The sequence below is a fragment of the Botrytis deweyae genome (genome assembly GCF_014898535.1).
Source record: "Botrytis deweyae strain B1 chromosome Unknown BDEW_042, whole genome shotgun sequence".
NCBI classification, from domain to species: Eukaryota; Fungi; Ascomycota; class Leotiomycetes; order Helotiales; family Sclerotiniaceae; genus Botrytis; species Botrytis deweyae.
The window spans coordinates 110,829-133,417 of NW_024066249.1; the positions used below are offsets into that span (position 1 = coordinate 110,829).

The window sequence follows — 22,589 nt, forward strand, 5'->3', positions numbered from 1 at the left end:
AGGCTTTGTCCGACACTCCAACTCTCAATATCGAGGACCTTGTTAGTCTTTTTGCGCTCAACTTTTTATCTCCGCCCAAAATCCGGCCCAAAAGACGACCCAGAATACGACATACACAAAACCCAATGGGCAATCTTTGTGTACTTTACTACCATTCACAATCCGCCGGAACGCAAAACAGGCACCCGCACTGTCATCGAAAATCATACTTGGAAGTACGGCATAAGAAGTATGGCACAATATGAGGGGGCACATAGTGGAGCTATGGAACACACAAGGAAACCTTGAAGAATATGCGGGAAGCCCACAAAGCATCTGGCAGAGTCTCCGACAATTGCGGAACTCAATACAGTTTGGGAGGTCGACATTTCCTCCTAAATCAACGCTTGACACCTTCCTCAATAGGGTCGAATACATCTGTGCCTTCCAATTTCAATATTGTTTATCCAGTTCCACAAAGTCGGTTTTGAGTGAGTGGAAAAGAGACAAAAATGCGGGTTTGATGGCGCTGACAATGGTCGCAGAATTTGGGTCCAAATGAGTGCTGTTCTCAGATTCTTAAGTCGAGTGGAGAATCTCTGAATAAGCTCTCAAGGCAGGTTTTGTGATTCTTCTAGCCATGCAAGAGGAAAGGAAATAAGAAATATGGATCGATTTTGTGGGTTTGTGGGTTTGTGAGTTTGCTGGAGAGTTTGGTCGTATTTCAGTCGTCGTCAGAAAGCTAGACGGAGTACTAGGTACAGTGATATAGTCTTTTATTGGGCTTATCACCCTCTTTAGCTATCTTATTCGTGCCAGAGAAAATTGCATCAATTAGAGAATTCAAGTACTTTTAACAACCGGCGATGTATGTGTCCAAATGAAGGACATTGTTGGAACTGACTTCGTTAATGCGAAGCGAACGCCTTAGACTTTCTTCGCGTTGGTTGCATAGAAATGGCAGTTGAAATGCCATCGAAATGGTGGTAAGCCTGCCAAGGACTTTTACTTGGCTGTTCAAATGTTCGAATCCTACCCTGGGAATACCAAATGTTGGCATAACCTTTAGGACTCGAGGCACTCTCGACATAGCCATGCTTTCTATCTGTGTTGACGGGCTGTCTCGCGTCAACACTGATTCGATTACTTGCGCCTTGGCTTGGCTCGACAGTTCTGACCTCTTCGCAATTCTCGAGGATGACGATTGCATTTTCGGGCTTATCGCCAGACCGACGATTCAAATGACCGCTTTCTCGACTCTGTCTACTGAAGACGTGTTCAGTCCGAAGCCCGCTTTCGGGGTACGCGACGATGTCCCAGTAGCCTGCCTCTCTTTCCTGATCGATATTTTCATGATTGCGAGGTCTCACAGTAGACGCAGAGAGTACACGCATATCACGTTCGTGCAATTTTTTGGGCTCTCCAACGATTCCTCTACCGATGGTCTTACTGAAGTTGGTTCCAACGTCTGAATTTGGATCAAGACTTTCTTCGACATCCCTCTCTTCGACGTCGAGTCCATTATGCTGCTGTTCGAGCGAGAGATGCTGTTCAGACTCGGGTTGTCTTTCTGACATAAAAAATTCTCCAGATTGGCATTGTCTCTTCAATGGTCCGACTTCAAGTACTCCCTGCTCAAACAGAGGTTGTTTTCTCTTCTTTAACTGAGCATTGGACAACATTTGAGGCGCGTCCTGATTTCTGTGTTGGTTCTTATGGACTTGATAGCCTACATGACAGGCTCTCATATCTTCTTCCTTACGAGGGCCAACATGACATCTCTCATTTTGTCTTCGTCTCACAGGTTCGCCGGTATATCTGCTTGGTTGAACCTGAGGACTTGGTGCAAAGCTCATGTGCATATGTCTCGAGGGGGTATTGTCCCTGTATGGTTGCATGGTTGCCAGCATAGGACCCTTGTCTTGCGTCATCGCCCGGATGCCGGAGCTCGAGGCCGGATACTCGAAAACATTTGTTCTCGGATTAGGTACGCCGATGTCTGCATTATTGAATACTGGGTTCCTATTCGCATTGGAGTAATTTTGTTCGAAATCCATCTGCGACGCAGAGTTCTCAGCATTGCCATCAGTCAGGTTCAATTTTTTATTGTTGACACCAATATCAACCTGCGTCTGGGATTGAGGGAGATCATTGATGTGGTCAGGGTACTCTGGTGAATCAGCCACGAAGTCGTATCCAGTCTGAGATTCAGACTCGTTTCCGATGACATTACCCATCGGATAGTCGTCGTCTACGATAGCATCGCTGGCATCTGCATCGATAGCTTCGTCGTCACCTTCACCATCATTTGTGCTTAGGTTGTATCCATTGGCGGGATTTAAAGATGATCCTGGGTGGTTTCTTGAGTTTGCTGTGATAGCTTCGCCTGTCTTGAGACTGATCAGGCCATTTTCTAGCTTTTGCAAATACTCGTCCTCCTTTCCAGGTTTATTATACTCTGCCCACATCTTGTTAGCATATTTGTTCGAGGCTACCCTCGAGCGTTTTCGGGCCTCCCAATCTTGGAGTACTTGTCCACCAGCTTCTTTCGCCCTCCTGCCTTCTTGTCTGACCTTTTCTTCAACATAATTTTTGATGTTTTCCGGTTTGGTTTGGTTCAACTTCGCCAGAAGCATTCTATCGCCTGTCCATAGACGTCCATCTCTCTTCGCAAGGACACTATCGATCCTATTAATCGCGCTTTGAGTGCGACGTGTGGCTCGCGGCTTTCCGGCTTTCTTCTTTTTGAGCTCCTGCATATGTCTACATTTATAAATTAGCTACCAACATCGATTTCGATTTCTAGAACACAGTAAAAAGCAAGGCAAGTCTCACCGTCCTACTGTCTGCGCGTCAACGCCATTGGTCATTATTCGCCGATTTTTTGGGGGTGGTCCCTTAGTCCAGGCCTCCGTCTTAAGTTGTTTATTGCATAAATCTGCAATCTCTCTGCTTGTCAACTTTAGGTCTCCATTGACATTGTTAATGTTGAAATAATTGTTGAGCCAATCCGCGTGTCTCTGAGGCTTAGGCATTTTGAATATAAATTGAGCACTTGATAGCTATCTAAGATCTTAATGTGGTCGAGAAGTAGTCTGAGAATCGATCTAAATAATCGACGGAGATGCAGTGGGTTGTTGTTGTTGATAAAGCCTAGTCCTTCGTCCAACGTCAGATCTGATGAACCCCACATTAATTCTTTGAAGGATGAAAAGTTACTCGCCTTCTACTGTTCTTGTAGGGTGTTTACTTGAAATTCCGCGCAACTGATATTTTGTGAAAGGTTGTTGAGCGCGTGAGCAAATTTTCTGATCGCGATAGAATTTCTTAACCCCGGTTGTATCAAGTTATCCTGGTTTAATCAAGTTGACTTGGTGAATTTATTTGTCTAATCTTTCTTCTACCTCGATTTTGTTCTGAAAGATTCCGTGTAAGGATGTGATTATAGTTAATCAAGATACAGAAATCAAATTATTGAAGTTGTGTGTGTTTCTTTAGAAGTGGGTGGTAAAATAGAGGAGCGTATTGAGACGCGATGAATATTTGATGATGAAATCGTTAATCTCCATTTCGCCTAATTTGTCTAATGCCTAGTGCTTATCAAATTGGGTTGCCAAGGCATCTCCGCCCGTAACGGGGTGCAATCTCGAAATTTCGACCACTCAAAAAAAAGGCGCAAAGCCGCGGACCACAACAATCGCATCAATTTCAAGATTGGGAGTCTGAGTTGGAGCACTAAGATGGAGATTCAAAGGTTTGCAAATCTGGTCAATACGGAAGAATTAGTTCCTGATTGTTCTTGCGTATTGGCCGAAACTACGTTTAACATCTATGAGACAGAACTGACTGCGAGCTTCGCATCGATAGTTTTCCCTTCACAGATGATTCTACGACTATCAATACCGGTTGCTATATGTCATCCGCAGACTTGTCTCGGTTCTTACCATTCATCCATCGAACAAAAGTCAGGCTAGCCTTCGAGGAAATCAGAAGTTGTTGCACTTCTGTTGATGTTATTTTGAGGTTCAGGCACATAGAAGTCCAATATATATATACAGTTGAAAGTCAGGGTCAAACAGATATCACAGTTGATAGAATTTTTTCTAATTCTAAACAAAATGCATTTATGATTTGTGATTTGTGTAAATTTTGCAGGTACATCGCAGACAGATCATGGTAGATTCTACAAGATCCGTGGCATTCTCCATAGTTTAATAGCCCAATTCAAACAGACAACAAGCGCCGGGTATCTTCCAATTTGTCCCAAGCCTTGAAACAGTGCCGTCCTTTGCTTGCTTGCCAGTCCTTCCTCCATGAATCATATTTTCAATCTAATAGAATCACGGTGTTCCCATCTTTTAGCAGTGATTATTCCCAGGTCCACCTTGCTGAGATCAATTGTCACCATCGAGATTGGGTGGATCCCAATCCTCGAAAAGGCCGTCGTTGCCCAGGAAAGCCGAGTAGTCAAACTCCCCGTTGTACAGAAATGCCTGCTCTAGGGCATTCATGTCTGGCACAGCAAGCATGTCCTCGAGGCTTTCGTTGCCCTCTGTAGGTATCTGAGCTGACGACTCAATCTCCTGAGCTTCTCCTTGTGGGAAGGCAGAATCTTGTTGTTGTTGGAACCCTTGGACTTCCAAATCTGCTTCCCAATTTCCGTCTAGGCTACCAGATATATTTTGAGTTCTGGGACTAGAAGCGCCTAGGTGGCGAGCTGCATTATCTTGTGCTGCTGCAGGATCTGCGCTGTTGGTCGTGGCATGGTGTTGGGTAACCACTACGCCCTGCGCCATGTTTTTCGCACTTTCTGGCATAGGTGGCTTGAAGGGGGCAGGCAACTGTCCAGAACTTTGTTCCATCCCATTGTTGCGAACGTCTTGCCTAGAACCGAAAAATAGAGGGTCGAGATGTTGTGCTTCGGAGTCCACGTCTCGGACTTCAGGAGTTCGGATGTTGGGAGTTCGGATATTAGGAGACTGCAAAATTCAAAGGTCAGTAAATTGTCTATCAGAAAACACTTGCAAAAAAGTTGAGGAACCCAGAGATGTACAAAGAAGTGGGAGGGTACAGGAGAATGAAAGGAGTGCAATGGTGTCAAATGAAAGAACTGATTAAACTTACTGTCGCTCCTATTTCAGCTTTATCTTCCTCAGAAGGACTGCTATGGCAGATATTTAGCCTTGAGGGTGGATGAGGAGACCATTTTGCGCCAGTGCGGTCGAACGATGAATTCATGGAGTCATCAGTCCCATTCCAGGAAATTTTTCGATTCGGGAACTGGCCAGCCACTGGTCGTCGACGAGTCTTTTGAACCGGTCTCAAAGGATTTGATCTCTTAGCTGGCTCTCTGGTATCTTCCATTTTACCTGCAGCTCCAGCAAAGTTTCCTGTTGTTGATGGAGCAAAAGATCGAGAATCGGAGGTTTGACGAGGTCGCTTTCTCAAATGAATGGAATACGGGCCCTGATTTAATTGGTCGTCCTCGGGGGCCGACTTTCTCTTTCGAGTAGGTCCTTCAGACTGGGTGAAAGTCCCACCAAGCAATTGTCCAACCGGACTCTCTGGGACTTGAGGATATGCTGGGATATATTGCCTCGCATGATGTTGAGGAACAGGCGGATAAAAAGGTCCATTTTGACCCTCATACTCAAGTTCTTCATCGTCCTGGTCGGCGAACGGATCGTATGTAATGCCGGATTGGAAATTTGCAGGCATGCCATGGCTGTATTGGTCTGTGACGGCTTGCTTAATGCCATCGAATACCGCGGGTGCTGCACCTTGAGAGATGGTGTCGGTGGTATATGCTCCTGGATGAGCTGTCTGTTGAGGTGCCGGTTGAGCTCTACTCACTTCGTAGCTTCGCCCCGCTGCGTAACTACTGATGCCCGAGTTCATGGACTGGGCTGACGGCATGGTGTACATCAGATCTTGGGCCTGAGTATATATGGACATTGGCTGGGGCCCATATTGTGCTTGTTGAGGCACCTGGCTTTGCGGAGGTGCCTGCACACTCGAGTTGTCGTATTGCCCATGTTGGCTCATTTGATTGTACCCCTGTAGTTGCATCTCAGGAAGTTCACCTTGACCATGTTGATGTTCAGGTTGATGAGAAGGCGCGGGACCAATGTTCGAGTTAGGTGCCAAGGCTCCTAGATCAGGATTACCGCTCATGTTATTTGTGGGGCCATTTGCCGGTGCATTAGGTAAGTTGTTTACCGCTTGACCAATAGCCTCACCAGTCACCAAGTCGATCTCGCCGTTCCTCAACTTCTGAACATATCCAACAGGATCTGCAAAATATTCCCTCCACATCTTGGTTGAGTATTTATTGCTGCCGGGATGTGGAACGACAGGACCTCCGCCTGCTTTCCTCAGCATCTTCGCCTTTTGTTCGAACCAATTCTTGATCTTCCTGTAACTCAAATTGGTTTGTGACATCAATATCATCCGCTGTCCTGCGGATGGATAATGACTCTGGCGGTAGGCTACTTCGAGAATGTCTACTTGCCACGCCTGGTTGCGTTCGGCTCGAGGTTGATTACGAGCGCGTCTTCGACATTCGCTGATATGTCTGTGTGTATGTTAGCTTCATGACTAATCCTGAGAATAAGAGTTAACTCATACCTTCCGACAATCTGCGAATCGACACCATCAACACCTGGAGTTGTTGGTGGGATGTGTGCTGCGTTGCATCGAATCGCAGTCTGTTTAGTTGGCTCCGTCAAAATGTCGGGATTGACGAGACTGTTGTAGTAGTTGTTGAGAAAGACGATGTGTTGGCTGTCTTTAGGCATCTTGTCTATCTCTCTTTTGATTGTCAGCCCAGGTTCGAAGGATTGATAGAATTGGAATATTGGATGTTTATCTTACTGGTGTTTGTGAAGTTAATTAAAAATACGGATGATAGATGTGGGAAATACTATCTCAGTATCTCACTACATCGAAAAGGTTAGCTTTCCATTCATGAAGCAGACTTGATGATATCTCCAGAGGATATGAGTAAAGTATGAGAATGTTCTAACCTTCGAGAGATTTTTGGTTGCAGTTGCGAACTTCTTCCTCACAAAAAATGCGAGTGATGTAACTGGTGGAAAACGTCTAGTATTCACCCAGAATTTTTGTTGATGAGAATAGGTTCAACGTATTTCTTCGCGAATTCGGTGGTTACTTTGCGGGGAAAGACTCGTAGGGCTGAGAGGAGTTGAGAAGAAAGGCAAGTCTTGCTGAAGGTAGTAGGTTTGGATGTTAAGTTGAAGAGACTAGAAGTAGTCAAAGTGAAGAGTTCTTATCTTGTTAGAAAGTACTTGAGATATCCAAAAGTATGTGTTAATTTTTTTTTTCACAGGTCGCACGTTGAGAAGCTTATATCTAAGGAGGGTCTTGAACTTGTTAATGCTTCAATCACTAGCGCGATGTATTGTTGCTAGTGAGACCGTTCGAACATTGAAGCCAGGGAGGATGTATGGCAGAGATGTTTGTTACGGTTTTTTTTGGCCCGCGCGCCTCGAGGTTTACGGTTTTGTTGACAGTACAAGTTTATTTATATATGGCACATGATTTCTCATACTTGGACTCGAGCCAGTCCCCAAGGAGTGGTTGGAACTTGACTGAGATCTATCCATTTAGATACAAGTAGAGTTGTTGAATATCTACTCGAGAGGTACCCATGTGGTTGTTAGTTGCGATTCTTGGGATTTTCCAATTAACGCGGCCTGCCTTGTCTGCCCCAGCGCAGGTATTCCTCTGCTTCCATTTGTGGCATCCTTCTACCTTTCTTCTACCTACTGACTACCTTATGCGAATCCTGAACACATTGCTATACTTTTCTGCCATAGATCATAGCCAAGACTCATCCCTTCATAGATTACGCGAGATATTAATGCAGATTGACATTCTATTGACAGACATTCAGTTCATTGGCAACCTCAATCAAGCGCTCTTTACGAACATACAAAGAAAGCATCTATGTATCAGCGGGAACATACGAATCAAAAGATAAACGAATTGATAGACGACGATGGAAAGATAGAGAGCATGTGCGACAAAGTTAGATTAGATAGCAGAGAAAAGATAGATCCGGGCAGAAGAAGATAAAGAGAGGGGCAACACGAGTCTAAGTTGATCAGTTAGTATATCAATTCAATTCTGAAGAGAGACCATACTTATCATGTCGCACACTCACTCTCATGAACTGAGATTTTCTCCTAGCTCATCTAATGTTGGCAGGTTCCCTTTTTTATTCCAGTTCTCCTAGACCATCCTCTCAGAGCATATTACGACTTGCCAAAGACACAAGGGCTGCAGCAGCATGAAGAACGTGATGACAGATATCGAAAGAACATATTATGGGGCACAAAGGAAGCTAGAACTACGAATGAATGCGAAATGCGACGGGTAATGCCTGCGCATGCATGACGAGAGGCAGATCCTCGATCGATTACCCTACCTCACACCCTCGTATAATTACAATTTGTTAACTCACTTCTATCCGACTTCTTGTTAGAAATATGCAGATACCTCGCGGACTATCGACACTACGAAAACTTTCGAAGTCATTTTTCTCTAGCCTTCGTACCCATCTCGATAACTCTGCGATTCAGATTGTATATTTGATTATTATAGTCACTCTTTTTTCCTCCCCCCTATCAACGGCAATCCTCTTCGTCATAAGATTCGCTTCAGAATGCTATATTTTCTGCGTTAGTGCGAAGCGAGCCCTCCCGTATGTTCCCCTGTTGTACAGCCAGCTGGAGATTAACTGAACTGCCAAATCTGAACTTCAGAGCAGTGATTCGAAATATATCGTCAAACCACGGCCGCACATGTTATAATACGGGAAGAGGAATCAGTATAGCAGAGATGGTCTTTAATCTCTCACGCGAGAGTGGTAGATGAGACGGACAGGATCAAAAAGCGCGAACCAGGATTTGAAATGTCCCAAACGATAGGAAGGAATGCATGTAAGAGAAAGGCCAAATAGTACAGCAAGAAGTATGGGGTTTGTTGCAGTTCCATCATATACGAGGTAGATATTACGTCCAAGTGCTAATTGATTTGAATGATAGGTTCACAGATGTGAAATGATGCAGAAATATACTGCAGCACGATCTGCAACACCAAAAAAAGCTCAAGACTGGAGTCTGCGGATGAATAATGGATGGAAGCATGTATATTCGCTGTGTTGGCATCATCAACACGGCATCTAGTCCATGCTATTTGAGAGGGAAAACATCACAGGCATACAAAGAATCTGAAAGCAGCATGTTAGCATAAAGATACGCAATCTACGAGAAACAAAATGAGTGGACGAAATGGTACATTATGCAGGCAACAAAGTATGTATGCTGCGACTTTATCCAGTGCGCTCAATTGTCATTCCAGAATGTAGAGGTCGCTTTCCTTGTTTTGATTGGAGCGCTAGATAAGGGGGTTAGCGACACAGCACGGGCCTTTGTTGGCCTTCAAGTGTCTAGTTCTTTTCAGGATCAGCAATAACCGTTATAGAGTTGTGACTGGGTTTACTAGCTGGTAAATTTCTATAGTTGTCTAATTGGGTTTGAGAAGAGGGGAGCATAAATTGGACTAAAATTCACAAACAATCATTGAAAATGGCTTGATTAGGTACTTCATCATGTCTTTGATGTTGTAGCCTTGAATTAAATAAGCCTAAAGTGATGCTATTCTGTGCAACTAAACTCAATGAGACTTTTATATCGCATTCTGAAATCATCTACATTCCCATTTATCATTGGTATGATGGATTTGCTGTCCTCTCATTTAGTCGCCGATCCGTAAGTTGTCGTCGGGCCATGTTGAACCAAGATATCGTCCTCTTTGAAAGTTGTTGCTCGTCCATAATCATTATGCGCTATCTCTTCCAGACTCAATCCTTGAGTTTCGCGCAAGAAAAAGAATGATATAACTGCAATTATGCCATCGAACAGACCCCAGAGTAGGAATGTACCCCTAGCTGTGTGTTAGTTTTCTCCGCAAAATATGGATTCGAGTGTTTATGTGTATTTTACTTACCATCCAAGGTTCTCGATCATGTACGGAGTCGTTAAAGAAAACACAAAGTTGAAAAGCCATTGAGATGACACTCCAATTGCGATACCTGGTCCTCTGATTCTCGTTGGAAAGATTCTACATCAGAAGTTAGCAAAATTGAAGGACATGAATGCACAGATAGAAAGTTCTCACTCAGATACATATGGCCACGGTAGTGGTCCCCATGAAAGATTGTATGCAATCACAAACATGTATATGAGAGCTACTGTCGCAATTCCACTACTTGTGACACCAGCAGTCTTTGTAGCTGGAAGTTCTTTGACCACGACTGCAGTTGTAATTTGACATGCACTCATAAATACTGCTCCACCAATCAAAGCTGCTCGACGACCAATGCGATTGGAAAGGAAGAGTACAAAGACTCCACACGCTACAATTTTGATTGCACCGAAGATGGCAGTCAGTAGTAAATCCCGATTTCCACCGCCGACGAGCAGCTTGAAATATTGCGGCCCGTAACAGGCAAAAGCTGTTGCACCTGTAGCTTGTTGAGCTGTAAAGATGGCGAATGCTGTGAAAATACGATTGAAGTTATCCCTTTCAACAAGTTCTATGAAGCATTAGCATTTACTTCACTTTTTCAAGAAAGCGAAGAAACATACCCCTCACTTGAAATCCTTCGGTAGCTCGCTGTTCCATTTCGACGCCTACACGAATTTCTTCCATCTCTTCAATCGTAGCTTGCGATTCATCTGCTCGAATCCACTTCAAACTTTCCCAAGCCTCGTCGTGTCTTCCTTTCTTGGTAAGCCAACGAGTACTTTCCTTCAAAGTAAACATTCCCAAACCAAGAAGACCAGCTGGGATAATCTGGAGACCGATAGGAATCTGCCATTGTCTGGACACAGAAGGGACTACTTCAGCCATGGCGTAGTCAACCCAATAGGAAGTAAAAATTCCTATGTCAATGTTAAATCCTATCCGAGTATTTCTTCTTCACTATGCCTAGACTAACCAAAAGTGTAAAACCATTGAAAAAAGCTCCCAATCTGTCCTCGCAATTCCTTCGGTGCCATCTCCGCATTGAACATTGGAACAACCACACTTGCGGCCCCAAGACCTACGCCAGCGATAACTCTCCCAGCATAAAATACTGCCATACTATGAGAATTGACAGTCTCCATTATGGCACCAATAATGAAAATAAACGAAGCGATCTGCAACGATCATTTGCGCCCGATGCGATCCGCAATGGGCCATATGAAGAAACATGCTACAAAAGCACCCGCTTGCTGCAGGCCAACCGCAAGAGAACTCACGCGAGTTGCATGAGCGGTCGAATATTTGAAATCATTTACGAAAGATTTGAGAGTCAAGACTCCACCTATTCATCGTTAAAATTCCGTACTTATACTACTGTGTTGGCTTTATCACGATGTACTTACCAACACTATATGACTGTTAGTAAATCAAACAATAGAGCAAACACACAAGCAGGTGAGTACGAAATGAAGGGATACACACATGCCACTATCATAACCAAATAGAAATCCTCCCATACAAACTACACTTGCTAGCCAGTACGCTCGTACTTTGCCAAGTATTGAATTCTTCATAATGCCTACCTTGGTCAGAAATAAGACAAGATCTAGATATTCCACGTCACAATGCTAGATCTTCGGGACTTTCATCTAGTTGTATATAATCGAAGTTGATATCAATCATTTCCAGCATTCTGCTTATCGTATGCGTATCTCATGTGGTCATCACAAGCATTAATCACGTCTTGACAGGCATATCCAATTCGATGAAGGCAGCATAGTATGGGGAAGAGCGACAAGGGGAGTGATCTATTTCACTGGACCGCGCAATCCATTTCGTGCGGGGTACATTGGTGTTGTCTGATATCTATATGATTGGATGAAAATAGATTATGCTCCACTTTTGTGGTCAGTGATTATGGAATTATACTTCCGAAGACTGCAACATCATCTGAGATTGAAACTACTGCATATGTATTGACGTTCAATCTATCTATGAATATATTTGGTCTTCTGCTCCAATCATGGAGCATTCATCGAGGTACTCAGTCCACTCTCTTACGAATACTTGTGGAGTGCAACGCGACGAGCATGCCGCTAATGCTTTGACACTTGGTCAACAGAAGGAACATCATCTGATCTTTTGTGAGTACAATTATGTGAGTTCATTCGAGGTAGGTAAAATCTCCATGGTTGAAAAGCAGACGGATTCGATATCAAAGTCGTGTCATATCCTCTTCATCACTCTCTTGTCTTTGCCCTTCTCGGCATCAAGCTACAAACGTCATACCGGACTTGAGCCTCACTCTATCCTCGAACAATAATGTCCTCTCCAAAACGTCCCAACTTTCTCATAATTGTCGCCGATGACTTGGGATTCTCGGATCTCTCGTGTTTCGGAGGGGAAATTAACACTCCAAACATTGACAAAATAGCACAGGCCGGAATCCGCTTTACGGATTTCCATGCTGCAGCTGCATGTTCTCCATCACGAGCAATGATCATGACAGGTACCGATCATCATATTGCCGGCCTTGGAAATTTAATCGAGTGGACCAATATTTCCGGACAAAATGATCCGAGTGGGAAGATGTCGACAGCGCCGCAGAGGGGTATGCCAGGGTATGAAGGGTACTTGAATGAGAATGTTGCTACGTTACCGGAAATTTTAAGAGATGATGGATATCTAACTTTGGTATATCTGGTTTCCCTTTTCTCTCTTCGTGATAATCACCATCATGATAATATGCTACCTAACATTAAGCTAATCCACTCAGATGGCTGGAAAATGGCACCTCGGTCTAACCCCCGAGCGTTCCCCAAAAGCTCGTGGATTTGAGCGAAGTTTTGCTCATCTCCCCGCCTGCAGTAATCACTATGGCTACGAACCTCAACTCCATGCCCCCGACCAAATCCCCGAGTTTATGACTATGAGCTTTATAGCTCTCCACAGTGAGGATGGAGAATATGTTAAGAAGTTACCCGAGGATTGGTACTCAAGTAATGGGTATGGAGATAAGATGCTCGAATATTTAAAAGAGAAAAATGAAAAGAAAGATGAGAGACCCTTTTTTGGTTACTTCCCTTTCACGGCTCCTCATTGGCCATTACAAGCTCCCTCAGAATTCGTGGCAAAGTATAAGGGAGTATATGATGCTGGACCCGATGCGCTTCGTTTGCAGCGTCTTCAACGACTGAAAGATCTCGGGTTGATATCTCCAGATGTGGAGCCGCATCCCGTTGTTGCTGATGAAGTGATGGAATGGAACGATCTCACTGCCGAAGAAACAGCGAAGTCATGCAAAGCGATGGAAGTATTCGCTGCGATGGTTGAATGTATCGACTACAACGTTGGACGTGTGGTCAAATATCTAGAGGAAACTGGAGAGCTCGATAACACTTTCATATGTTTCATGTCAGACAATGGTGCTGAAGGTGCTGCTTATGAAGCTTATCCTATTGTCCAAGGAAGCATGATTCAACACTTACAAAAATACTATAACAATAGTTTAGAGAATCTCGGGAACGGAGATAGTTTCATCTGGTACGGACCACGCTGGGCACAAGCTGCCACAGCACCCAGTCGTCTTTACAAAGCCTATACCACCGAAGGCGGTGTTCGAATTCCATTCGTTGCTCAATTCCCCTCAAATATCAATACACACATTTCCAATAGTATAACACACAACTTCGCCACCGTAATGGACCTCGCGCCCACTATCCTCGAAATGGCCGAAACCCAGCACCCAGCACCCACATATCAAGGACGAGAAATAGTACATATGCGTGGCAAATCTATGCTTCCATTCATATCCGGCACATCCCCCCGTATCCACGCCGAAGATTTTATCTCCGGCTGGGAAACCTGCGGCCGAGCTGCTCTCCGTAAAGGGTCTTGGAAAATTGTATTTATACCCAAGCCCAAGGGAACCGAGAAATGGCAATTGTATGATCTTTCTGTTGATCCTGGAGAAATACATGATTTGGCTGATGCACAACCGGAGAAATTGAAAGAGTTGATCAAACTCTGGGACGAATATGTGTTGGAGACGGGAGTTGTACCGCTTGCACCTGAGCTAGGTAACTGGCTGAAGGCGACGGAGGAACAGATGCCAGAGAATGTATGGATGGAGTATGAGTATTGGAAGAATGGAGCGAGGGATGAGCCGGAGAAGTTTAGAAGGGATGTACCCAGGTTTGAGAGGGTTATTACAGGATTCTGAGGGGGCATTGGGAGGGGTTTGGAGGGAGAAAGATGGGAGGTGTACGAATGCAATTTGGCTTTGTATTTTGTTTCTCGGGGTTATCACAGAAACCCTCATAAGTAGCCACTATCTGCTCATCGTTTTACGACTGTGCGTTGTATAGCCAATAGCAAATGCTTGTCTTTATATATAAATACTGTACGAATTATCAAAAGTAAGGTATCAGAAAAGAATCACCAACCTGCATGAGAAAATGCCAGATAAATCTAGTTTGTTGTGAGTGATTCAACACTCGATATGAGTGATGACTGTTGTTGTTCTGATCTTCATATTTGTGTTTGTTTGAACGCACTAGCTCTTGATCCTATGCTAGCATTCTTCAACATCAAAGAGTCATCCAGCTGCATCTCTTAACTGCCTTGGGGAGTAATAATACCTATTCCCCCCTTCCTCCAAACAGAAAGCGAAATTATCCCTAAAATCCCTCTCATCTATATATTCAAGATAACAGAAGTGAGTGTTCTGAATTCAGCAACAAGCACAAAAATATCGATATATTACATACATAAGGATGGAAGGTTATTGTGTATACAGGACGCAACGAAGGGGGAAGATTAAACCTACTGCACGTAATTACATTTTCAAGATATCTTTTTTTACTATTGTCGCCCCCAACAGCAATGAACTAGAAGGATCTTTGAGTCTCTAAAGATTAATTCAGGAAATTTGAAATCCAGCACGTAATAAGTTCACTTTTCAAAAGTATAACTGAAGACATGGGGTTCTAATCACTGTTTCGTAGATTGGCATCGATCTATATGTCTCCCTTCCTTAACCTCTAGTCCTAAATTGACGCATAGCATGGATTTACTTGTCAGGTCGCCATCGTATGTATGATAGCTATGTACTTACATATCCAAAATGAGCGAATAAATGAAGCACACGATCGAAAACAGTTAGTTGATCCTCCATACTCATCATATGATGCATTTCATATATACCACCATCCCAAAACTGTACAATAAGTAAACACCGATCCCGACTTTGATACTGGAGAATCAAACGATTCCTCCAGCCATATTGCTCATCGCAATTAATCAAACAACATACTTATTAACAAACAAATCCACATTGCAATAATAGTTTTAATCCATCTATTTCGGACATGACGATTGAACAAAGAACTGTGAGCTCAATACTCACCTCACCGTCTGACATCTTCTCTCATTAATCTAATCAGGCGTATCATTTATTCTATTCACAACCCGATGTTCCCGACGAGTTCGCGTTAAATATGGTGAACTCGTTTTGGTGATGAAAACATCTTCGCTGTGATTCAGGAATATTGAGACGAGGGACCCAATTGAATGCCCTCAAAATACAACAGCGTGTGCATCTATATAGTAACCAGAATGGACTCAGATACCTAGAAACCCAAGATCTTAAATTCAGAGAACGACTGGCAAGAAGTTTGGTTCGGAAAAAAGATGAGGAGGTTTTGAAAGGGAATCCTACAAAAAAACGAGTGGTGTCTTACTATTAAAAACTCGAGAATGATTCTCTATTTCATATTAAAAAGGGGGGACTTGATAAGATGTATACTCAGCAGCATCATATCATGCACGCATTGACGAACAAAATTGGGGGGGGATCGATATCACATGACTACTTATAATACTATACCGATTCATTCCTCTACCTAGTATCTTTAGCAAAACGACAACACGTTGATAAGAAGTACCGAGAAGAAAAATCCAGACATGCCCTGTTCCCTTTTCCACTCCTCTCCCACTCCTCTCTCAAAATGTTCAAGAGCAAATATTCAATAGTGGATAATGTTCCGTGGTCATCATCTATCATCCGACCGCTCCGCCCGCTGACATCTATCAATCTGTACCAGTACCCAACCGCACAATCTGATATCTGAATGATAGAGCGGATTACATACCTAAATCCTTCTCGGTCGGCGGATGATGGTCGGATGTGCATGTATGGATAATCATGTTTGTAGCGTGAAGGTTCAAGGTTGATGTTGTTGTGTTCTAGGGAGTGAAGTCGATTTCACGGAAAGATATTGTAGGGTGTGGAAATAGAATAGTTTAGCTTTACCACGTAGGCTTTATAACTGGATGCGGATTTGGATATCAAGATTCACATCTACTATCAACTGAGTACTAACGTGAAATGTATTCTCCAGAGTCCGTAGGTATTCTTCACAATCATTCATATCCCCCGTATCCAACGTTTGATACTAAGCCCTGGATATGCTCTCTTGATGGTCCAGTCCGTACTGAGCGACATTTAATGAGACTTCGCTAGCCTCATTTCTCTCCTGGCTAAAGAATCATCCACTAGAACAAAAACAGGCTACGAGTCTACGAGCCTCACCGTTCACCGGACACGACAGAAATTCCGCACCCGTCCAAACAATTCACGCATCAAATGCCCAATTATGGAACTCAAATTTGTAGAAGAATTGACACCCATCAATGAAAAACAGCAGACTCGACCTGGTCGACTCCATAGAAAAGATAAGAACTTCAAACTCGTAAGCATCTGAGAACTTCCAATTACCAATCAAACACATTCATCTACCCGCCCTGCGAAACTTCGCCTCCTCAATCTGCATCAAAGAATCAAAGATCCAAACTCCACCCTAAAAAAAACATTTGTAAGCAGTGAAGTTGCCATATCACGTGAAATGTCGTGCTTTTTGTTAACAATGACACAAGGGAAAGCAATCGGCAGGGGTTATCAAAGCTATCCGATTACCGAGAAGATGATTTGAGGATCGACTTTTCGACATGAGGAAAATTGATCTTGGGTCAATTTTAGCACGAGACGCTTTCTGTTAGTGAAGAATCAACAAGTAATAAGTGAACATCGAAAGATCGATAGGTAGAATGAAGGAAACAGGTTTATCTTAAATAGAAATCCAAAGCCCGAATGAGTTTAAATTTGTAAAAAGAAGTAAAAAAATTGCCACCGTAAAATCTGACTCTAAAAATCTTCAATTAACAATTCGATAATTATACAAAGGACCCGAGATTCAGGAACCAAAGAGGAATAAAGAACCTTCTCTTGCATCACAGCCTCTCAAAACTCTCAAAACTCTACCTCATGCAGTAAAGTCCGGAAAGTGGTTCACCAAATAAAACAAGCATAAAAAAATGATAAGACCTCAATCCTTACTAGCGTCTATCACGCCATAGCAAATTCTCAAAATAAGGCACAATAAGGCAAAATAAGGCAGCCAGGTCTCCCTCAAGCCTCGATGACAGCACTTCCTGCACACGGAGTTATGGCACGGTAATGCGGTAATGAAAGAATGATTACTTGTCTTTGCCTGATGAAGTGTAATAAGTCCGTCTTTGTAAGAATAATGAAATGTCGTGCTTTGGTGTGATGGCCCACTTTTCTTTTGTAATTGTCGATGGGAGAGATATACCAAGAGAGTATATACCAGCACTCGAATCATCTTTCCTACTTCACTCCCACTCCAACTTCTTTTGCATTGTGTGATCATACTCTCTACCTTTTTATAATACCTCTACACAACATACTATCATCTCAAATCACATCTCTTTATCATATTCTCTTGCAACTCGTGAAACTAATTTGGATCACACCATCGAGAAGATAATTGTGCCATTTATTATTGCTGGGCGTTTGACATCACTTTCCTCTTTCAACTTCAGCTTGTCATCAACCTTATTTAACTTTTACTCTTTTCTTTAAAACACAAGCAATATCTTGAGAAAGAGTTTGTTTACTTGTATTCGACTTGCTATTTCAATCCAATAAAAAGTTTTCCTCTTTCGCTCAACCGAAAAATATATCAACATGGGACTCCACCGCGAATCATCTGCCTCGAATCTCGAGTCAGGATATGCTTCTGGAGCATCATCTCAAAGCTCTCTTCCTCAAATTGTCCTCACAAAACCTCACCTCAAGTTTATCAATGCATCACTCAACAATCTTCAACCCATGGACATTCTCCGATGGGCTAAAATAACCTTCCCCAACCTCTACCAAACCACTGCTTTCGGAGTAACAGGTCTCGTCACACTTGATATGTTAAGTAAGCTACAAAAGGAGACACCCGAGCTACCAAGTATCGATGCCATCTTCCTTGATACCTTGTATCACTTCAACGAAACACTCGAATTGGTCGAGAAGACCAAGAGCAGATATCCAAATGTAAACTTGCATGTTTACAAGCCAGAAGATTGCCAAACTGTTGGAGATTTCGAGGGAAAGCATGGCAAGGAATTATGGAAGACCAACGCCGATTTGTATGATTGGGTTGCCAAGGTCGAACCCGCTCAACGAGCATACAATGAGCTGGACGTTGCTGCAGTCTTGACTGGTAGAAGAAGAAGTCAAGGTGCCAAGAGAGAGAGCTTGGACATCGTCGAGGTTGACGAAGCTGGCTTGATCAAGATCAACCCTTTGGCAGGATGGAGCTTCAAGGAGGTACAAAACTATATCAAGGAGAATGATGTTCCATACAACGACTTGTTGGACCGCGGATACAAGAGTGTCGGAGATTGGCATTCAACTGAGCCAGTAAAGGAAGGAGAGGACGAACGTGCTGGAAGATGGAAGGGGACTGAGAAGACCGAGTGCGGAATTCACAACAAACGATCAAAGTATGCACAATACTTGTACGAAATGGAACAAAAGAAACAACAAGAGGAACTGTCCGCAGCGTTAGAAAAGGTTCAGATCAGGGAAGAGAAGATTGAAGATATTACTGTCGGAGTGTAAAGTTATCAGCACTCGCTGTCTTGCCTATTGCAGTTTTTTTATTTGCAATCTTCTCGTTCCAATATAGCACACCTTCCATGGTCGGAGTTTCGGGGAACATCAGTGGGATAAACACATGAGTTATGAGCATTGGAGTTGCAGGCGTTTAAATAAAGGGAAATCATACGATACCTTACCCCGTTCTTGTCTTGTTTAGATCTTGGAGGCTCGTTCTTTTGATGCTCGTCATCAAAAGTTTCAGTCTCGCTATTGTATATAGCAAAAACGACTTAATGAAAGTTACATTAATGCAATTCAGATTCTTGCTGTGATTTCGTTTCGATGCGTTTTTGAAGTGAAAAATTGAAGTCGCCGATAACACAACGCCAACGAAATCTGGTGTTGGTGACACACGGTCTTGTCACAGTCATCCTCGTTGGATAACACCAGGTAGTCATGATCTTGAAATAGATTACAAAATCATCATGTTGTGTCCCGACGAGGTCTAGAAAACAGCCAGAGGCAAGTTTGAGGATAATCTTCTCCAAGGCGCATTTCCCAAAAGGTCCAACGTATGAGCTGACAAGAATTCAAATCACCAGGTGAGACAAGTCTGATCTTGTTTGTGCAATCGAATCCGTATCTCACCATCACAATATATCCAGAAGCTTATGAAACGAAGCCACCATCTGTGCTGATATTAGCGGTGAGGGGAATGTGGAGGAGCTGATTGTTGAATCCTAGCGGGCGACTATGGTGCTCCAAATATTGATATCGTCTAGTTAAAGACGCTGGGGTATCAAATGGGGACGAGGTGAGGCTTGTTATCGCCCGAAGTAGTAGACTGGGGTAGCGTTCGGCATTTTGGTAAGAATGATAAAAATTGAGTTTGCGGCATTCGGCTCGGGCCACTGCGGGGAAAGCGGCCGCTGTCGCCACTTACGCGGGGATCTCAATGCCAAGGATAATGACGACACTGCTTTTGACGCTTTTGCTACAGGAATTCTAGAACGCATGCAAAAGAAAACATGGCATTTAGTTTCCTCGTACGTAGGCCCCTATCTCGAAACTACCTAGTAGGCAGTAATTCTTCTTGTCAACAATTCTTTCGTTTGTTCTTCTTCTTTTAAAACCTCACATTCCTGCGAGTGTACCCAAGAATTACAAACAATCAAAATCGAGAATATAACCAAAATGTCAAGCTCAATGGAAAAAGCAGGCGCCAAAGCCAAGGAGGTTGCGTACGTTCATTCGGAGCACTACCCCTCTGTTCGCAGTACTAATGGATTTCGAACAACAGAAAGGAAGACTTTGATAAAGCAAAGGAGTTGGCACGTTCAGCAGCAATCAGTGGAGCTTACCTCTACCCCATTAAAGTCGGTTGAGTTCTAAATCATATCTTTCTCACTGTTCTATCGTATCACAAGCTGATCATTTCCTCAAACAGGGAATTTTCTACTTCCTCTCGCATCGCACATTATGGAAACCCCTCTTGTCGAAACTCGTACCCACTCTGTCTCTATCCGTCATCGTCGTGGTTGTGATGTTCATGTTTACCTATCTGCCACAACTTGCCGTTCTCATTTTCACCGATGGACCTCTCGCTGCAGTCTCTGCAGTCCTCTTGACCCTCTCTGAATCTAGCACAATTGTCACTATGCTTTCCAAAAATTTCCTCATTGCAGATGCTCTTGTTGATACATTTGATGGAGTGATGGTGGCAAAAGGTCAAGCAGACGTTGTACAAGGGGGACGAGAGATCAAATCAGGAAAGTTTGGTGATCCAATGAGAAAGTTGGGTAAAGTTGTCAAGGGATATGGTCAAAAGTATAGCTTTGGAGGCTTGGTGAGATATTTGATGTATCTTCCATTGAATCTTATTCCAGTTGTTGGTACGGTAGTCTTTGTTGGTCTGCAGGGACGACAGAGAGGTGAAGGAGTTCATTCGAGAGTATGTCTCAATACCATTCTTTGACAAATACATTCAAGCTGACAAAATCATTAGTATTTTCAATTGAAGGGATGGTCTAATGCACAAAAAGAAGCATGGCTTAAGGAGCACTCTGGGGCATACACATCGTGAGTTTTTCTTCCAATGTCGCCTCTCTTATTTTTCATCATACTCCTCGTTTTTTCAGAGGTCAAAAGGCACGGCTTTTGAGATCTGCATTGCATTTGTACCTAGCAAGTGTAGTGCACCTATCAGTTTCCGCCCTATCTCCTGCACACATTAGCTCTACAAATGCGTCTTTGACAGGTATCACAAAGCGAGATGACACTGCTTTTTTTTTCAAGATCTACCGGTACAGGTTTTATTTAACTAACTTTCGTGTAGATTCGGAACCGTCGCAACTCTTCTTGAACTTGTCCCTATTGCATCTATTCTCTTCTCATTCACCAACACAGGTAATTACCCCTGCTTTTTAGCTCTACTACTGGACCCATTCTAATGATCTCTCAGTTGGTGCAGCATTATGGGCCGCCGATATCGAAGGTAATGGCACGACTATGACTGAAATTTCTTCGCCCCAGGCGCAAAAAGAAGCTCTAAGAGCCGAGTAAAGCCCTTTCTGCAGCCTCCCGAAATTGGCTACAAACGGTGCAACTTTCGGCCAGTCTTCGTACTCCTTCGTTAATTTGCCTGGAAGATCCCCTGTAGCACAACTTTTCATCTGTGCATGAATATCCTTGCGGTTTCTGGTTGTTGGTAACCATTAGTTTGTCTTCCTGCCGATCTTTGACGGTGAATATGGCGTTGGTAAATTGGTAGCGATGGAGTGGAAATCAGGTATGGCTTGGCGAAAAACAAAGGATGGTAGTTATTAATGATTTGCGCTGTTCTTTTCAAGAACTTTGAATAAACAGATGATTTTACAACTTGCATTATCTAATGCAAATTTTGCAATATGAAGCCACATTATTAAGTACGTCAATGCTATTACACTGATCAGTACTTGTGAGGCAATTATTCCGTCTGCGGAATCCCCGGCCAGGATGCACAGCTAGAAATTTCATCCTGAAATCCCTAGATCCTCGTCTATCGCGTAAAATTCTCTTGTACTTGCAAAATTCGAGTCACTTTGAATCTGGAGAACAGTCAATTGATCATTACTATAGAGTTTCTGGTAGATTGCATTGCATCTGCGATCAACGGTGCGTTTGTTAACTCTGATGGATGTCTTGACCAAGACATGCAACAAGGCTGGTTGTTAGTAATACAAGTTGTCTCTTGGAAACGGGCTTCAGCTTCAGCTTAAGTCGACTTGACTTCTTTCGGTATTTACAGCTGGAGATTCACATTAAGAATATTGGAACTGGATGAAAGGGACATTTTCACATGCAGGAACAAGCTCATCAAGTCACGGAACGGTGCATCCTCGCTCGTTGCGTTGTCCAACTTACTGGACGGGAATGCAATGCAGCTTACCGCTGTGTAACGTCAATCTAATGGTCCGTTCCTAGTCGTTTGAATTTGAGAGACAATTTTATATTGCAATCTTTGAGAAGTGGAAGAGTTTCCACCCCGACTCTCTCAAGGTAACTGATAACCCGGGAACTTGCCATATGGTATGGCCACAACATTTGATGAAACGCAAGGGAGGAG

The 22,589-nt window shown here is 43.3% G+C and overlaps 6 protein-coding genes across 6 annotated transcripts; 3 read left to right on the forward strand and 3 right to left on the reverse strand.

Moving 5' to 3' along the window:
* Positions 1–887: 887 nt before the first annotated feature.
* Positions 888–3,014, reverse strand: EAE98_010926 (uncharacterized protein; the record flags this gene model as incomplete). Its single annotated transcript, XM_038958548.1, has 2 exons — positions 888–2,742; positions 2,815–3,014. The coding sequence occupies 2 exons, from the start codon at positions 3,012–3,014 to the stop codon at positions 888–890; spliced, it is 2,055 nt and encodes a 684-aa protein (XP_038805062.1).
* Positions 3,015–4,373: 1,359 nt separating this feature from the next.
* On the reverse strand, positions 4,374–6,776 carry EAE98_010927 (uncharacterized protein; the record flags this gene model as incomplete). The annotated part of the gene is made up of 3 exons (XM_038958549.1): positions 4,374–4,958; positions 5,104–6,553; positions 6,607–6,776. 3 exons carry the CDS (start codon positions 6,774–6,776, stop codon positions 4,374–4,376), a joined length of 2,205 nt encoding a protein of 734 aa, XP_038805063.1.
* A 2,979-nt stretch (positions 6,777–9,755) lies between these two features.
* On the reverse strand, positions 9,756–11,174 carry EAE98_010928 (uncharacterized protein; the record flags this gene model as incomplete). Its single annotated transcript, XM_038958550.1, has 5 exons — positions 9,756–9,948; positions 10,012–10,125; positions 10,183–10,600; positions 10,653–10,949; positions 11,006–11,174. The coding sequence occupies 5 exons, from the start codon at positions 11,172–11,174 to the stop codon at positions 9,756–9,758; spliced, it is 1,191 nt and encodes a 396-aa protein (XP_038805064.1).
* Positions 11,175–12,354: 1,180 nt separating this feature from the next.
* On the forward strand, positions 12,355–14,254 carry EAE98_010929 (uncharacterized protein; the record flags this gene model as incomplete). Its single annotated transcript, XM_038958551.1, has 2 exons — positions 12,355–12,726; positions 12,809–14,254. 2 exons carry the CDS (start codon positions 12,355–12,357, stop codon positions 14,252–14,254), a joined length of 1,818 nt encoding a protein of 605 aa, XP_038805065.1.
* Positions 14,255–18,079: 3,825 nt separating this feature from the next.
* EAE98_010930 (uncharacterized protein) lies at positions 18,080–19,006 on the forward strand (the record flags this gene model as incomplete). The annotated part of the gene is made up of 1 exon (XM_038958552.1): positions 18,080–19,006. The coding sequence occupies one exon, from the start codon at positions 18,080–18,082 to the stop codon at positions 19,004–19,006; it is 927 nt and encodes a 308-aa protein (XP_038805066.1).
* Positions 19,007–20,018: 1,012 nt separating this feature from the next.
* EAE98_010931 (uncharacterized protein) lies at positions 20,019–21,913 on the forward strand. Its single transcript, XM_038958553.1, has 6 exons — positions 20,019–20,226; positions 20,286–20,361; positions 20,433–20,936; positions 20,991–21,064; positions 21,321–21,391; positions 21,447–21,913. Exons 1-6 carry the CDS (start codon positions 20,180–20,182, stop codon positions 21,545–21,547), a joined length of 873 nt encoding a protein of 290 aa, XP_038805067.1. The 5' UTR covers positions 20,019–20,179; the 3' UTR covers positions 21,548–21,913.
* Positions 21,914–22,589: the final 676 nt, after the last annotated feature.